Source organism: Lonchura striata, chromosome 5 (assembly GCF_050655825.1).
Source record: "Lonchura striata isolate lonStrDom1 chromosome 5, ASM5065582v1, whole genome shotgun sequence".
In the NCBI taxonomy this organism is placed as follows: Eukaryota; Metazoa; Chordata; class Aves; order Passeriformes; family Estrildidae; genus Lonchura; species Lonchura striata.
The window spans coordinates 3,259,238-3,274,815 of record NC_140707.1 but is presented as its reverse complement, the minus strand read 5'-3'; the positions used below and the strand labels follow the sequence as shown (position 1 = coordinate 3,274,815).

General features: G+C 50.0%; 1 protein-coding gene across 1 annotated transcript; it reads right to left on the bottom strand.

The window, feature by feature from the left end:
- Positions 1-6,344: 6,344 nt before the first annotated feature.
- On the bottom strand, positions 6,345-7,689 carry LOC146767126 (uncharacterized). The gene is made up of 2 exons (XM_085581114.1): positions 7,518-7,689; positions 6,345-7,331 (listed from the first exon to the last, which is right to left on the bottom strand). Exons 1-2 carry the CDS (start codon positions 7,567-7,569, stop codon positions 6,481-6,483), a joined length of 903 nt encoding a protein of 300 aa, XP_085437240.1. The 5' UTR covers positions 7,570-7,689; the 3' UTR covers positions 6,345-6,480.
- Positions 7,690-15,578: the final 7,889 nt, after the last annotated feature.

The following is a 15,578-nucleotide window of genomic DNA, read 5'->3' as shown; positions in this document are numbered from 1 at the left end:
AAGGTACTTTGGATTCTCCTTTCCACACTGAGTCTATCTGAGAGGTTTCTGTGCCATTCTGGCCTCCATTTCTCTCCTCCAAGGAATCCATGAGGAGCCTGTGTTGGGGACAAACCTCAGTGGGTTCCATGAATTCCTTGAGACACTTTGGGTGTTGACTTTGACTCCGGGAAATGTTTGTGCAATCTCCTCTCAGGCCCTGAGGTTCCAAGGCTCAGCTCTAAATGCACCACAGGGCTCATTAGAATCAAGCAAGTCCTGACAAACCATGGCTCTGCCTTAATCACCCTCTGCTCTCATGCAGTTCATCAGGAAGTTTCTGTAGTCCTTTTGTTTTGGCAATTTGAGATTTCTCAGCCAATGCATTTATTAGTTTTGTGGGTTCAGTGTTAGCTAATTACCAGTGCACTTACTAGAATGTATTTACTCATTTCCTGCTGTGAGGTAGGATTAGGAGAAAGGCAAAGTAGGCTCAGTACTTTAAATGGGTATAAAGAAAAGTTCATAAATTATAACTAAAATAAAGTGTAATAAGAATTAGAAGAAAACTTTCAGAACACTTCCTCTCTCCATAAAACCTGACAATGTAAAGAGACAAAACCTAATATTTTCAGCCAAGTACCATCTAGAATAGTCTTTCTGCAGTTCACTTTGGCAGAAAAGTTCCTCTTGTTAATGTTATGGAGACTTATCCACAAGATAACAGTTATCTAATGGCTTTTCATTTCCATTAATAGCAGCTGCTCAGGAAAATCTGCAATTGTGAAGTTCTTCCCATTTCTTTCACAGCCTTTCCCACAGCTGTGTTTATGAGCCTTGCCAACTTATGGGGTATTAGCTTCAAGATGAGCTGTTTAAGAACAAAGGTTTTTTTCATCTCCTTTTGAAATCATCTTCATCTCTGGGAACAGAGGTCTTCTTTCTCTCCCTGGGGCACAGGGTCTCATCACTCTGCTCTCTTTCAGTGTTCAAACTTCTCATGGGATCACAGCTACTTCAACATTTGCACACTTTAGCATGGAGGCCTTTGCTGAAACAAGTCATCTCCCCTTACTTTCCAATGCCTTACGGGGAACAAGAGAGTCTGATGTATCAATGACATCCTTCTCCATAGCTTTACCAGAGGATTTCAGCCCCAAGATCAAGGCATCTCCTCATCCCTCCCATCTGGGACTCAACTTCCTCTTCCCTGCCCTCGGTGTGTCCATGTTGCTCCTCTGTGTGCCTGCCGTGTGTCCTTTTCTCTCACTGGAGGGAGGATGGCAGCACTGGCAGAGTCAATATCTCCCGGGGCTGCAGATGGTTCCGTGAGCCCGGCCAGGCTCGGTGCTTGTGGCCGGAGCTGTTTTGCCATGGAGGTTTCTGCAGCGGCTGCGCTGGGGCTGTGTCAGGCTGGGCCATGCTGGGGCAGGGCCAGGATCTCAGCAGCCAGGCCAGAAGGCTGAGACGGGGCTGGGCCGGCCTTGGCACCTCTGTGGGGCCAGAAGGGAGAGAGACCCAGCCAGGCTTTCTCATCTGTAACCTGTGTCTGCACAGAGGCATCTGCAGCTTCCTTAGTGCTTTAACAGATTGTCAACTCTCAAAGTCAATTACTGATTGGTTTTTGTCAGACACACAGGAAACTGCTAGCAGCTTCTCTCAGGACATCCTTTCTGTGATGCAAAACCACCACAGCAGCACAGAGCACAGAGCTCCTCTGTCCATATGTAGTGGCCATGTGCCCGAGACCTCAGAACCCCTCCTTAGGAGATCTCTGGGCCCTCTCCAAGGTGTTTTCAAATGAAAACATTCAGCTCAGAGTCTAAGGAAATCACCAGCGGACAGGACCAGCCTGACCTGTCTGTCCTGGCTACTCTTCTCTGGGAGCAATCCTTGGATATACAGAATTTGGGAGGCCAAATTCTAATTTAGGCCATGGTCCCTGGACATGAAGGCCAGTTCTTTATCACAGGAATGAAAGAACAGTGTGACAATGTTTCCTGGGGGAATGACAGGTGACTACCAGAGGCTAACCAGAGCTGCCTGATTTTGTTCTGAGAGATTCCCTTGCATATAGGAAGTTTTTAGGGAGAATAACAGTTTGGGCAATGAGCATCTGAAAAGAGGGAGAGTTCTTTTCCACAGCAAGGAAAGTGTGGAGTCCTAGTGCTCCAGGAGCTGATGAGAGGCAGCCCTTGGCATCCCAACATCAGCCAGACCTGTCAGGTGACCCCTGGCAGGCCAAGCCAGCCAAACCTGGTCCATGTTCCCTCGCTTCCATGGGGCCCCACAGTGTCCCAATGGTCCCTTGCTTCCAGGATGCCCTGAGGTGTCACAATGCCCCCTTGGTGATACCAGGCCCTGAAGGGTCGGAATGCTCTCCATGGTTCCATCAGGCCCCACAGAGTCATGGTGGTCTCTGGGTCCATGGAGCCCCACGGTGTCACCATGGCCCCTTGGTTCCATGGGCTCCAGTGGTGCCACAATGATCCCCTTGGTTCCATGAGGTGCCCACAGTGTCACAGTGATCTCCATGGGAAGGAAAGAACTGAGCCCCAGTGTGGCAGGAGCAGCCACCAGAGGCCAAGGCCAGCCAGACTTGCTAGTACTGACAGATTTTGTCTGGGAGGAACCCTTGGATATAGGGAATTTTAGAGGTGGCATCCCAATTTCACACATAGACTCCCAGAGTAGTAGGATGGTTCTCTCCATAGGAAGGAAAGGATGGAACACCGGTTTTTTGGGGGCAGATGAAAGGTGGCCACCAGACGCGTAGGTCAGCCAGACTTCTCTGTCCTGGTAGCTTTTGTCTGAAAGCATCCCTTGGATATAGGAAATTTGGGAGTTGGAAGCCAAATTTCAGCCATTTCTGCATAGATAAGGACGGTTCTTTTTTCCATAGGGAGGAAAGCACTGTTGTGTTCCGCCGCAGCAAAGGGCACAACAACTGCCCCAGGCCCCAGAGTCTCAGACCTCAGGCAGACACCAATGGCCAACAGGGAAAGGAAGGCAACAGGACAGGTCTTGGTTTAGAAAACCGAGGATTTTTCATTTTCCCGGGAACCAACACAAGAAACAAGGTGGTAGGGTCAAGACTTTTATATTACAGGGTAGGGGTGGAGTTTAGGATCAAGGTCCAATATTAAGAGGAGCAGGAGACTGCAAAGGGGTGGATTGAGGAGGACAATAAATGGAAAAAACTACAGTGGGGACATTGCAGCACAATTTAAGCCAATAAGGGTACAGAAAAAGAAGAACATTCTGGGGCCATTCCTCATTTGATCAGATAGGGTGGAGTGTCTTTTCCCAGGATTTCAAGGGCACACCTCACAGCGTGGAGGGGTGGAATCTTCTTTAAGTCACGCTCTCGCCAGATGCTGTGTCTGGGTAGAATTCCCACCTCATTGGGCAGGGGCACTCCACACCTTTGGTGCCATTATTTCTTTCTCCGGCTGTTTTATACAATGAAATAAAACTCCAACATCTCTGGAACCACCCTTCAATCCCTCCCAGGCTACTCCTGTTCTGTCCTCAGTCTGCACACAACTGAGCCCAGAGCCTGCAGCCTCTACCTGCTCGTTATGTGATGCAGCCTTCAAACCCCATCTTGGGAGATATTTGGGTCCTCCCCAAGATCTGTGAAAATGGAAAAATAGTTATCAAAGTTATTTTCTCCCAAGTCTAGCAGTGACAGAACAATGGTCAATATCTCTAAATTGAACGAGAGAGAATTTAGATTTGTTAGACGGAGGAAATAACTTACAGTGATGAGAGTGGCACAAAACGGCAATTTTTTTTCCAGAGAAGTGGATTTCCCATCCCAGGAATGCTCAAAAATCAGGGAGTGTCTGCAACCTGACCCAGTGAAATCCCCTCCCCAAGGATGGAATTCCTGTTGTGTGGGTTCTGGGATGTGCTGGGTGCCCTCACAACTCTTCTGGTCAGAATGTCTGCTGAGGGCAGCCAGGCTGCTGCAGGGCAGTGACCTCACAGCCATCACCATGGCAGCCCTGTCCCCTGGGCTTGGCTCTCCCCTTTCCTCTGCCCCTGCCTTGTGTCTGCTGGCATGAAGAGTTTTGTTGATAATATCTTGTCCCCAAGGTGCTGGGCCAATGGCTTCCCAGTCAGGCTCCTGGAGCAGAAGTGGCTTTTCAGAGCCCAGCCAGAAATGAGCCCTGAGGCAGCAGCTCTGCAGCGCTGGCCACCAGGCCGGATTGCAAGGGAGGCTTCTGGCCATGCCCTGCAAGCAGCTGCTGCTGCCAAGGTGCCTTTGGTGCCTCGGGCTGTCCCTGGCACAGCTCCCAGCACGGCACTCTGCCCTTGTGCCCGAGGCCTTCCCTGTGCTGGGGCTGGCCTGGGGCTGTTCCTGCAGCGGGACCTGCCCTGCTCCTGGTACAGGAAAGGCAGTTCCTGCTGGAGCAGGAGGCTCTGCCTGCAATGGGCTCAAACAACTCCAGCAAGGCCCTGCTGACTTCAAAATTGCTTCCTAGAGCAGAATATCCTATAATTGTTATAGATTCTGGACTGTGGAGTAAATAACTCTGGTTAAGAGCTTACTGTCTAGTCATTATCAGATTGTATTTATATAAATATATCTGGTATTACATCATTAATCCTGTATGAAAAATTGCATTGACAAATTGTTCAATTCTACCTGTCCAATTGTTTATACATAAACCATTGACAAATTCTGGGGCCGGGATTGGATCCAGTCACTCCCAGTTTCCTCTCTTAAAAGGAATTTTAGAAGTCTGGGGGCTCTTCAGGGCTTTTAGAAACCATGGTGGCTGCTGTGTGTCTCCATCTCATGACTCAGCAGGAGTTTCTCCAATAATGAAATAAAGCTTTTGCCTGAAGCTCCCTCTCTGCCCATGACAGGAACCCCTGTGAGTACCTGTGACATCCTGGCTCTTTGGCAGCCTGGGGATGTCACTGTGGAGCCCCCGTGAGTGCCTGTGACAGATCAGTGCCTTTGCAGCCCAAGGTGCCCTGGGATGTCACCATGGAATGGCTGTGACTGCCTCCGACCACACGGCTCTTTGCCATCCCCAGAAACCCTTGGGAGGGCTCCATGGAGCCCCTGTCTCTGTGTGTGACATTCCAGCTCTTGAACAGCCTGGAGACTCTTGGAAAGTCCCCATGGAACCCATCTGAGGTCCTGTAACAAATCTGATCCTTAGAAGGCAACCATCATCAGAAAACCCTGTTTCTATGGTCAGTATCCATGGCAACCATCCCCATCCCCTGTTGCTCTGGTCAGTTTCCATGGCAACCATACCAGCCCCTGTTGCTATGGTCAGTTCCCATGGAAACATCACCAGCCCCTGTTGCTATGGTCAGTTTCCATGGCAACCATCTCCAGGAAACATTTTTCTATGGTCAGTTTCCATGGCAACCATCCCCAGCCCCTGTTGCTATGGTCAGTTTCCATGGCAACCATCCCCAGCCCCTGTTGCTATGGTCAGTCCCTGGGCAGCTCCATGGAGACCCCATGCCAGGGGTGGTTGCCATGGACACCAGCTCAGGCCTGGAGCCCGTTGCCATGGCAACCATTGGCACTCCCATCCCCAGGGTCATGGGATCCCAGAACCACAGAATTGGCTGAGCTGGGAGGGGCCCATCAGGATCCTCGAGTCCAACTGCTGGCCCTGCACAGGACACCCCAACACTGCCAGCCTGGGCCTGGCAGCGCTGTCCAAACGCTGCTGGAGCTCAGAGAGCCCTGGAGCTGTCACCCTTCCCTGGGGAGCCTGGGCAGTGCCCCAGCAGCCTCTGGGCAAAAACCTTTTCCGAGATCCAACCTAAGCCTGCCCCGACTCAGCTGCAGCCACTCCCTCCACTCCTGTCCCTGGGCACCAGAGTGAAGAGGTTCCCTCAGTCCCAGCCAGGGACCCGCTCCCAAGGCTGCTGCCATGGCCACCAGGGCTGGCACCAGCTGGGATGCTCCATTTCCAGGGGCCGGGGTTCAGGAATGGGATTCCCCAATTTCCTGCTCTCGCTAAAACCCTGCTGGCGCTCGTTGCCCTCCCACCTTCCATTGAAGGAAAAAAGGGAAAGATCCCTAGCTGGGATAAGAACAATTTACTGGGAACAGCAACAAGATAAGGAACAAAGAGAAACAGAAAAAATATTGAAAACAGAAGGGATAAGAAAAACTATTTACGGAGAAAACCACATCACCATCAATTGTATCTTCCTGGCCACGTGTTTCCTCCTGCATGGAAAGTACACCTGTCTCCTCAGGGAAAGACAGAGAGAGAGTCCCTTTCCTGCCCCTGGCAATGACCTGAGGTGGGAGTGAATGTAGTGACAGGGCCATGGCCAGACCCTCATGTTCTTCAATCCCACATCAGGTCATTGGCAGGGGCAGGAAAAGGGACAGGTGTCTTCCTAGCATGGATCACAGGGAACATGGATCACCAGGGCTCTTCCCAATGTGGTCTTCCAATGGGGGATGAAACTGGAGCAGTGCACGAAGCTCTTCCTGCAGCTGGGGAATTTTCAGGGCCTCCTATACCTGTGGCTCCGTTGGTGTTTGGTCAAGTGAGAGCTTTGGGTGAAGCTCTTCCCACACTGGGGACACAAGTAGGGCCTCTCTCCAGTGTGGATGCGTTGGTGGCTGACAAGATTGCACTTGTGCTTGAAGCCCTTGCCACAGTCGGGGCAAAGGAAGCGCCTCTCCTCAGTGTGAATCCGCTCATGCAGGAGGAGATTTGAGCTGCTGTTAAACGTCTTCCCACAAGTGGGGCACATGTAGGGCCTCTCGCCAGAGTGGATGCGCTGGTGTATGATGAGGTCGGAGTTGCACTTGAAGCCCTTCCCGCAGTCAGGGCAGCGGAAGGGCCTTTCATCTGTGTGAATCCGCTGGTGTTTGAAGAGATTGGAGCTGGTCTTAAACCTCTTCTGACACTCAGGACACTCATATGGCCTCTCCCCAGTGTGGATGCGTTGGTGCTTGATAAGGGCAGAGCTGCAGCTGAAGCCCTTCCCACACTCCCCACACTCGTAGGGCCATTCCCCAGTGTGGATCATCATGTGCAGTTTCAGACTGTTGCTCTTCCTGAAGCTCTTCCCACACTCCAAGCACTTGTAGGGCTTCTCCCCATCAGGAAGCTTCTCAGGGACCACCAGCTCTGAGCTCTGGCTGAAGCTCTGCCCACCTTCCTGGCCCAGAGCGGACCTTTCCTCCTCAGAGCACCCAGGGCTGGGTTTGCAGTACCTCCTCCTGTGAGATCTCCAGGGATTTTCCTCCCCGTTGGGTTGCTGCACTGTGGAGTTGCTCAAAATGGCCTCTTCCATGAGGTTCTGCCATGGGGATTTCTCCTTCCTGCTCTCCATCCTCAGCTCCTTGTCTGGGGGAGGAAGGATAGAGAGAGGATGGGATTTGCCTCCATGCCACAGGAAAGGGCAAGGAGATCCCCCCAGTGCGTCTCCGGCAGGAGGGCACCAGCAGCGGGGCTGTCCTGCAGCTGGGGGCCGTGCTGGGCTGGGAGATGGAGCAGGAGAGAAGGGGAAAGGGGCACTGACTTCCTCCTCACCTGCCTCAGTGTCCCAGGGCATCTTCCTCTTCCTTGCAACCTTCTTCTCCATCTGGTGAATATTTGGGTATGGGAAATCCTGTTTTGGGAGGAAAACAGGGGATGAGCACAGTGAGTTTTGTACTGGTTTGAAGGCAAACCAGGGAGAGAGTCTAAGCCAGAATGACAATTAGTAAGAAAATTAAGATCAAGGCAATGATACAGAAACCCTGCTTTAAACTCACAGAGTCAGGATATAACCTGACACCCCGTTGGTCAGGGTGGTGGTAGCAGTCTGATGAAATGGTGGCTGCAGTCCAGCTGGAGTGATGAACGTGATTCTGTCAAAGCAGTGATCCTGTAGAAGGGTCTGGTCTTCCTCTGCAGGTCCAGTGGTGGTTATGGAGCTCTTGTCCTCTGGGAATGCAGTAGGAAAGGTGGTTGTGGTGTTGCAAATGGTGAGATTATATCCAGGTAGGAATGCTTGGTTCCTCCCCCTGGGCGGAGAATCCCACAATGGGATGATGTAATTTTATCAGTGCTGCAGTGACACTCAATGGCCCATTAACAGAAGATGGCCCCTGGAGGGCATTATCAGGGCTGAGCCATGGAAGAGATAAAGAACACTGCCCCACCTGTTGATAACAGTTTATGGAGATGGTGACTGAAAACACTTTTGGTTACATCTGACACTGAAACCTGAAACAGTGAGGCAATCCCTGCTCGGGGTGGGGGGTGAACACCACCCCCCTTACCCAAACTGGCTCAGGTGTAAAACCCCCACCCTGGGAAGGCCACGCACACAGGGGACAATGTCACACTTGCCCCGCTTCAGGGGAGATTTCTGTCTCTGTCACTCCTTTGCTCTCTCGTCTCTTTCTTTCCATCTGTCTCTACCTCACATTTACTGGTCAATAAAATCCACTTTGGATTTGGTCTTGTGAGCACCTTAATTGGGGCAGAGGCATCTCCTTAACAATTTTATTATCCAGAATTGCAACATTATTTTGTACAGTGAGTTCAGGGCTCTGTTGTCTGACCCTGAGTTCCTTTGACAACAGCATGGTTCTCTCCTCTGAGGACCTTCTGGCTCTTTCAGGAGGAACTCTTGGAAACTTGGATGCAGCTTCCTCTGAGTGACTTTTGGGAGAACTTATGAAAAAAATTGCTCTTGTGAGTGGCCAGTGTAAAGAAAATATTTTGTTTTCCTTCTTTGAAAAGTCTGTTAAAATCACTGGAGGAAAGGGACCAAATGATACCAGCCAGATTGACAAGGATCATTCACCCCAAAGTGAGGAACACAAGGCTACTTAAATCCTACAAGAAGCCCAGCTCAAGTAGCTAAATTCCCAAATAACTCCGGAATTCACGGGCTTTGGGGAGAGAAGCATTATTTCCTTGGTCCCTGTCACCTTTGTGACAGCTACACAGACCTTTCCCTTCCTTTTAATAATCTGTATTGGGCCAAATTTCTATGGGTTTTTTTTGGGTTTTTTTTGGAACCTGCCAGCATCTGAGCTGGAGCTGTGCTGAAACTGATGAAATTTGGAATTGCCAGAGAATTTATTCTGTTGTTGGTCGATTAATGTTATGATTTGTGTTTCCATCAGAAATGACTTGTGGGAAGAGCAAATCTTCCTCAAGGCATTTTATGGAGGGTTAAATTTGATTTCTGCTGAGTTTGTTTTGTCCAGTGTCCAGGGGATGCTCAAGGGGTCTCTGGTTTTCGTTTGGCCCTAATTTACTTCTGATTTGTCTTTATCACTTAAAAACACCTGAAAAATGACTAAAAAGAGTATGGACCAGAGATGTCAGAAGTTCCACCATTTAAGAGGTATTTGAGGTGGAATTTACTGTTTGGGAACATATTCTGGAGGATTTGTGGCTTCTTGGGGGATATCTGGGAGTATTCTCCATATCTTTGCACTCCAAAAGCCAAGGTGGATTGGTCTGTCACCTCAAAGTGACTCAATCCCACCTCAAAATGGCTGGTTCCCACCTCAGTCCCATGCCAAAATTGCTCAATTCCTCAGCCTCCAGGATGAGATGGGGTTGGAAGGTGATCAGGAGAAGTGAGATCCAAATTTGAGGTTGTGGGGTCAGGATTGTGTGGGGCTGGGTGGGTGTGATTTATTTTTATAATAAATAAAACTTTCAGAATTACTGATTTCTGTCCCATTCAGTTTCTGTCAGTTCTGGTTTGCTTTTCAGAGTGCCACCTTCTCAGCTGATTTTGTGGCCTCCTGTCCCAGACTGAAAAGCAAGATGTGTTCTTTTTGCCATCTGTATGGCAGTTGTCCTGTGTTAAGTGGGCAGTTTTTCCTTATCTCTTCCACAATCAATCCTCCCTCAGGGGAGACATCTGCTGATAATGGGCTATTGAATGTCACTGCATGACTGATAAGAACTATAACATCCCATTGTGAGATGCCCCGCCCAGAGGGAGGAGCCAAGCATTCCTACCTGCATCTAGTCTTGAGATTCTGGCCCACCAACACAGCTTTTTCTGGGCTGGATTTTCCCAGAGGAACAGCTGCCTCTTCCTCTTCAGAGGAAGACACCCTTTCTTATAGGATCACTTCTCCAACAGAACCACACCTGACACTCCTGCAGGACTGCAGACACAATTCCAATTGGATTGTGGCCAATACCCTGTCCAAAAAGGTTATATTTTGTCACTGTCAGTGTTAATTCAGTTTACTGCATTGTTAATTTTATAGTTCTATTTTATTCCCTAATAAAAAACAGTTATTCCTGCTCCCATATTTTTATCTGTGAGCCCCCTTTAATTTCAAATTTATGACAATTCTGAAAAATTCTACATTATTTCATTTCAGGGGAGGCTCCTGCTTTCCACAGAAGACACCTGTCTTTCCAAACCAAAACACCTCCTTTCTCTCCTGCCTTCCTTTGCCTGCTCTGTTACTCTCTCAGTGTCCCCTTTGACCCAGGGCAGCTCCCACCAAAGACCCTGCCCTGATTTAAGTCCCAATCCATGGAGTACGACAACCAGAGGTGAAATTATGAAGGCTGGCAGTAAAATGGCACTCTAAGATCTTGCTCCACTTGGCTTTTGACTCTTCCTTAAGAGCTTTGCCTTCAAGGGCAGGAACATCTTTTCCTGGCTGGGAACTGGAATTCCAGCCCCTGGGAGTGTGTGCCATGGATCTCAGAGGGGCATTCCCAAGGTTCCCAGGGTGCGGCTCCTGCCGTGCCTCCCAAGGAGCTGTGCAGGGCAGGGGACAAGGTGCAGCAGCTGTGCTGGTTCTTCAGTGCCACAACAGCCCCTGGTTCCATGAGTTTCCAAACTTCCAACAGCGGTTTCTGGGTTCCATGATGTCCTGCTGTGTCCCCATGGATATTTGGTGTCATGAAGTTCTTCAGTGTCACAATGGCCACCTCACCCCATGAGCTTCCACAGTGTCCAAATGGCCTCCTTGCATGGGCAGTGTCCCCATGGACCACTGGCTCCATGCAGCCCCGCTGGGTCACCATGGACTCCTTGGTTCCATGAGGTTCTGGGGGTGTCTCCATGGTCTCCTTGGATCCACAGTGTCACAATGGACCACTGGATCCACGTGGCCATGCTGTGTCACCATGGCCCCTTGGTTCCATGGGACCCCAGGGTCACCATTCACTCTTTGCTTCCAGGTGACTCCCTCAGTTCCAAAATGGCCCCTTCGTTCCATGGGGGACACAAAAGATTTATAGAAACATAGAGAAAATCCTGCTTAACACAGCTGGGAACATCTGTTTGCATTCCAGAGGGCAGTTAAAGGTGAGGCTGGCACCAGCAGCTTCCACCTGCAGCATGGATCCAGAGAAAGGACAGGGACAGAGAATACAGCTGGGAGACTCAGAGAATTCTGCTTTCAGAGATCATTTCTGGTCACACTCTTCCTTGTAGAAAGGTGACACCACTCCAGGCAGCCTGTACTGAGCAGGTGGTTCCTGAGTGGGGTTTGTTGTTTAGGAAACCTGCTTAGGATTTCCATTCTTTCTTTCCCAACAGGAAAACTTCTCCTGGGCCCGTGTGCAGGCAGAGCCCTGAGGATAGCAGGTGGGACACGGTGCAAGGGGCTGGGACATGGAGCTGCAGAGCTCAGGGACAAGGTTCTGCTGCAGGGCACAGGGATGTCAGTGCCAGATGGGCGATGTCAGACATGGTGAGGCTGGGGGTGAGGAGCAGCTTGTCCAAACCGGGTCAGCCCTCAGGGGGCTCATTCTTCTACATGTCTAGACCTCCTAAGGAGAATTTCAGTGTCAGGATCATCTGGGGAATGCTTCTATCCGCTCTTCTCCAAACTGGGAAATAAAAAAAACACTAATTTAATTGAAGAATAAAAGGTCATGACGTCCACTTGGAAATCTTTCTCCCTACAAGAACTCCAAACTTACTCCAATCAGCTGCACAAGCCCTGGAGACTTGCAGACAATTGAATGAAGACAAACCGCCCCTGAGAGCTTCCTGTATTTTGATGATCCCACCGTGGTTTTGGGACTGAGTCCAGGACCCTGAGACACTGAGAGAAGGCTGAAGAAGCTGCTGAAGGAGTCTGGAACAAAATTCCAAGTCCCTTGGAGCATCACTGGGCCCTACTGAGGGCAGAGACTGCCAAAGGCTCCCCAGGGACTGGTGAGAGCAGATCCTTGAGGCCAGGATTGCAGGGATCCAAAGGCTCAGAGCAGGGAACTGCAATGCTGAGCAAGGCCTGGGCTGGCTGGGGGAAGCAGAAAGGCCAAGCCCTGAGCCCAGCCTGGCACAGCAGGGCCTGTCCCTCATGGGGGGCTCGGGGATGTTTGTGGGGCAGGGGATGTGAGGGGCAGCAAGGACAAATGTCATAAACCTGTGTGACCCTGCAGATCCAAATGGAACCAAGGGGCCACTGTGACACTGTGGGAAGTTATGGAACCAAGGGGAACATTGTGGCACTGTTGGGCCCATGGGACCAAGGGGCCATTGTGACACTGTGGGGCCTCATGGAATCATGGAAACCACCGTGGAATTTGGTGACCCCAAGGAACCAAGGGTCCAGGGTGACCTTGTGCAGCCGCAGTGTCACAGAGGAGCCGTTGTGACACAGCGAGGGCACACAGAGCTGAGGGGCCATTGTGATACATCAGGGCTTTGTGGAACCACAAAGCCATTGTGACATTGCAAGGCCTCATGGAAGCACGGGGCCATTGTGACACTGCAGAAGCAAGGGGAACATCGTGACACTCCAGGGCCTCATGGAACCAAGGAGACCATTGTGACACTGTGGGGTCCCACAAAACGAAGGGAACATGGAACAGGTCTGGCTGGCTGGGCCTCCTGGGGACCACCTGACCACCTTGGCATGATTAGGGCTGCTTCTCGTCTTCCCTGAAGCACTGTGGCTCTGGGCTTTCCTTCCTATGAGAGATAACTGTCCTTCTCCTTCTCCTCCAGGGACCCAGGGCCAAAATTGGGATTCCTTCTGCAAATTTCCTTATATTGCAAAGATTTTTCCCAGATGAAATCTGCCAGGAGAAACAAGTCTGGCTGCCTTGACCACCCAAGGGCCACCTCTCATTTGCCTTTCAGACACTGGGACCATGTGCTTTTCTTTCTTATGGGAAAAGCCATCCATCTCAACTAGGCACCCACGGCCAAAATTTGGGATCTGCCTCCAGTATTCCCTATATCCAATGATAGCTCCCAGAAAAATGATGCCAAGAATCACAAATCTGTCTGACCTTGGCTTCCTGAGGGCTGGCACTCATCTGCCTCTGAAACTCTGGGACTCTGTGCTTTCATTCCTAATGAAAAGAACTCTTCTCCCTGTCCAGGCACCCACAGACAAAACTGAGATTCCACCTCCAAAATGCCCTATGTCCAAGGATAGCCCCTAGACGAAAGGTGTCAGGAGAGACAGGTCTGGCTGGTTTGGCCGTGGCCGCCTCTCATCTTCTTCCAGAACACTTGGACTTCAAGTTTTTCTTTCCTATAGGAAAAAATCATCCATCCTGTCCAGGCACCCATGGCCAAAACTGACCTTCCACTTCCAAAACTCCGTAGATCCAAGGATTGCTGACAAGTGAAATCAGACAGGAGAGACAGGTCTGGCTGCCCTTGGACACTTGGGGGCTGCTTCTCACCTGCTTTTGAAACACTGGAGCTCTGTGCTTTCCTTCCTATGGAAAAGAACTGTTCTTCTTTTTTATACAGTAATGACCAAAAATGGGATTCCACATCCCAAATTCCCTATATCCAAGGGTTGCTTTTAGACAAAAGCTACCAGGACAGAGAGGTATGGCTGGTCTAGGCCTCTGGTAGCCACCTTTCATCTGGCTCCCAAACACCAGTGTTCCGTCCATTCAATCCTTTGGAAAGAAATGTCCTTCTACTTTGGGTGTCCATGCATGAAATTGGGATTCCACGGCTGAAATTACCTATATCCAAGGGTTGCTCCCAGCCAAAATCTGCCAGTACTGTCAAGTCTGGCTGGCCTTGGCCTCTGGTGGCTGCCCCTGCCACACTGGGGCTCGGTTCTTTCCTTCCCATGGAGATCCCTGTGACACTGTGGGCACCTCATGGAACCAAGGGGATCATTGTGGCACCACTGGAGCCCTTGGAACCAAGGGGCCATGGTGACACCGCGGGGCTTCATGGACCCAGAGACCATTATGACTCTGTGGGGCCTGATGGAACCATGGAGACCATTCTGACCCTTCAGGGCCTGGTGTCACCAAGGGGGGCATTGTGACACCTCAGGGCCTCCTGGAAGCAAGGGGCCCCATGGAAGCGAGGGAACATGGAACAGGTCTGGCTGGCTTGGCCTGCCAGCGGCCACCTGACAGGTCTGGCTGATCTTGGGATGTCAAGGGCTACCTCTCACCAACTCCTGGAGCACTGGGGCTCCATGCTCTCCTCTTTATGGAAAAGAACTGTCCATCTTTTCAGATGCCCATTGCCAAAACTTAAATTTTGCCTAAAAAATTTCCTGTATTCAAGGGTATCTCTCAGAACACAATCTGGTGGCTCTGGCTGGCCTTGTCCTATTGTGGTCACCTCTCATCTGCCCCTAAAACAATGTCGCTCTGTTCCTTCATTCCTATGGAAAAGAACTGGTCTTCATGTCCAGGGACCATGGCCAAAATTAGAATTGGCCACCGAGCCTGGCCTGGGTCATGTAACCATCTGCAACCCCGGGCAGATATTGACTCTGCCAGTGCTGCCATCCTCCCTCCAGTGAGAGAAAAGGACACAGGGCAGGCACACAGAGGAGCAACATGAACACACCGAGATCAGGGAAGAGGAAGTTGAGTCCCAGGTGAGAGGGATGAGGAGATGCCTTGATCTTGGGGCTGGAATCCTCTGTTAAAACTATGGAGAAGGATGTCATTGATATATATCAGACTCTCTTTTTCCCTATAAGGCATTGAAAAGTATGGGGAGATGTTTTGTTCAGCAAAGGCCTCCATTCTAAAGTGAGCAAATGTTGCAGTAGCTGTGATCCCATGAGAAGTTTGAACAGAGAAGGAGAGAAGAGTGATGAGACCCTGTGCCCTCAGGGAGAGAAGAAGATATCTGCAAAGATGAAGATGATTTCAGAAAGAGATTAAGACAATCTTTGCTCTTAAACAGCTCATCTTGAAACTAATATACCATAAGTTGGATGGCCCATAAACACAGCTGTATGAATGGCTGTGAATAAATGGGAGGGGTGTCATGATTTCACTTTTTCCGAGTGGCTGCTATTCATGCAAATTGAGAGCCACAAGAGACCTGTTTTCTTGTGGAGAAATCTCCATAGCAAGAAAGAGAGACTCCTCTCTCTAAGTGAACTAAAGAAAGACTATTCAAGAGGTGGTAAAGTGACTGAAATTTTTTTGCTTTGTCCCTTTACATAATCACTAAGTAAGAAAAGGTTGAATGGAGAGTGGATGTATTCTGAAATTTTGTTCTGATCCTTATTATTCCTTCTTTTAGTTACTTTCAACAAACTTTTCTTTACATTCCTTAAGTTGTGCCTAATATGCCTTTCTCCTAATCCTATCTCTCAGCAGGAAATGAGTAAGTATATTCTAGTGTGTGCACTGGTAATTAGTCAGCACTGA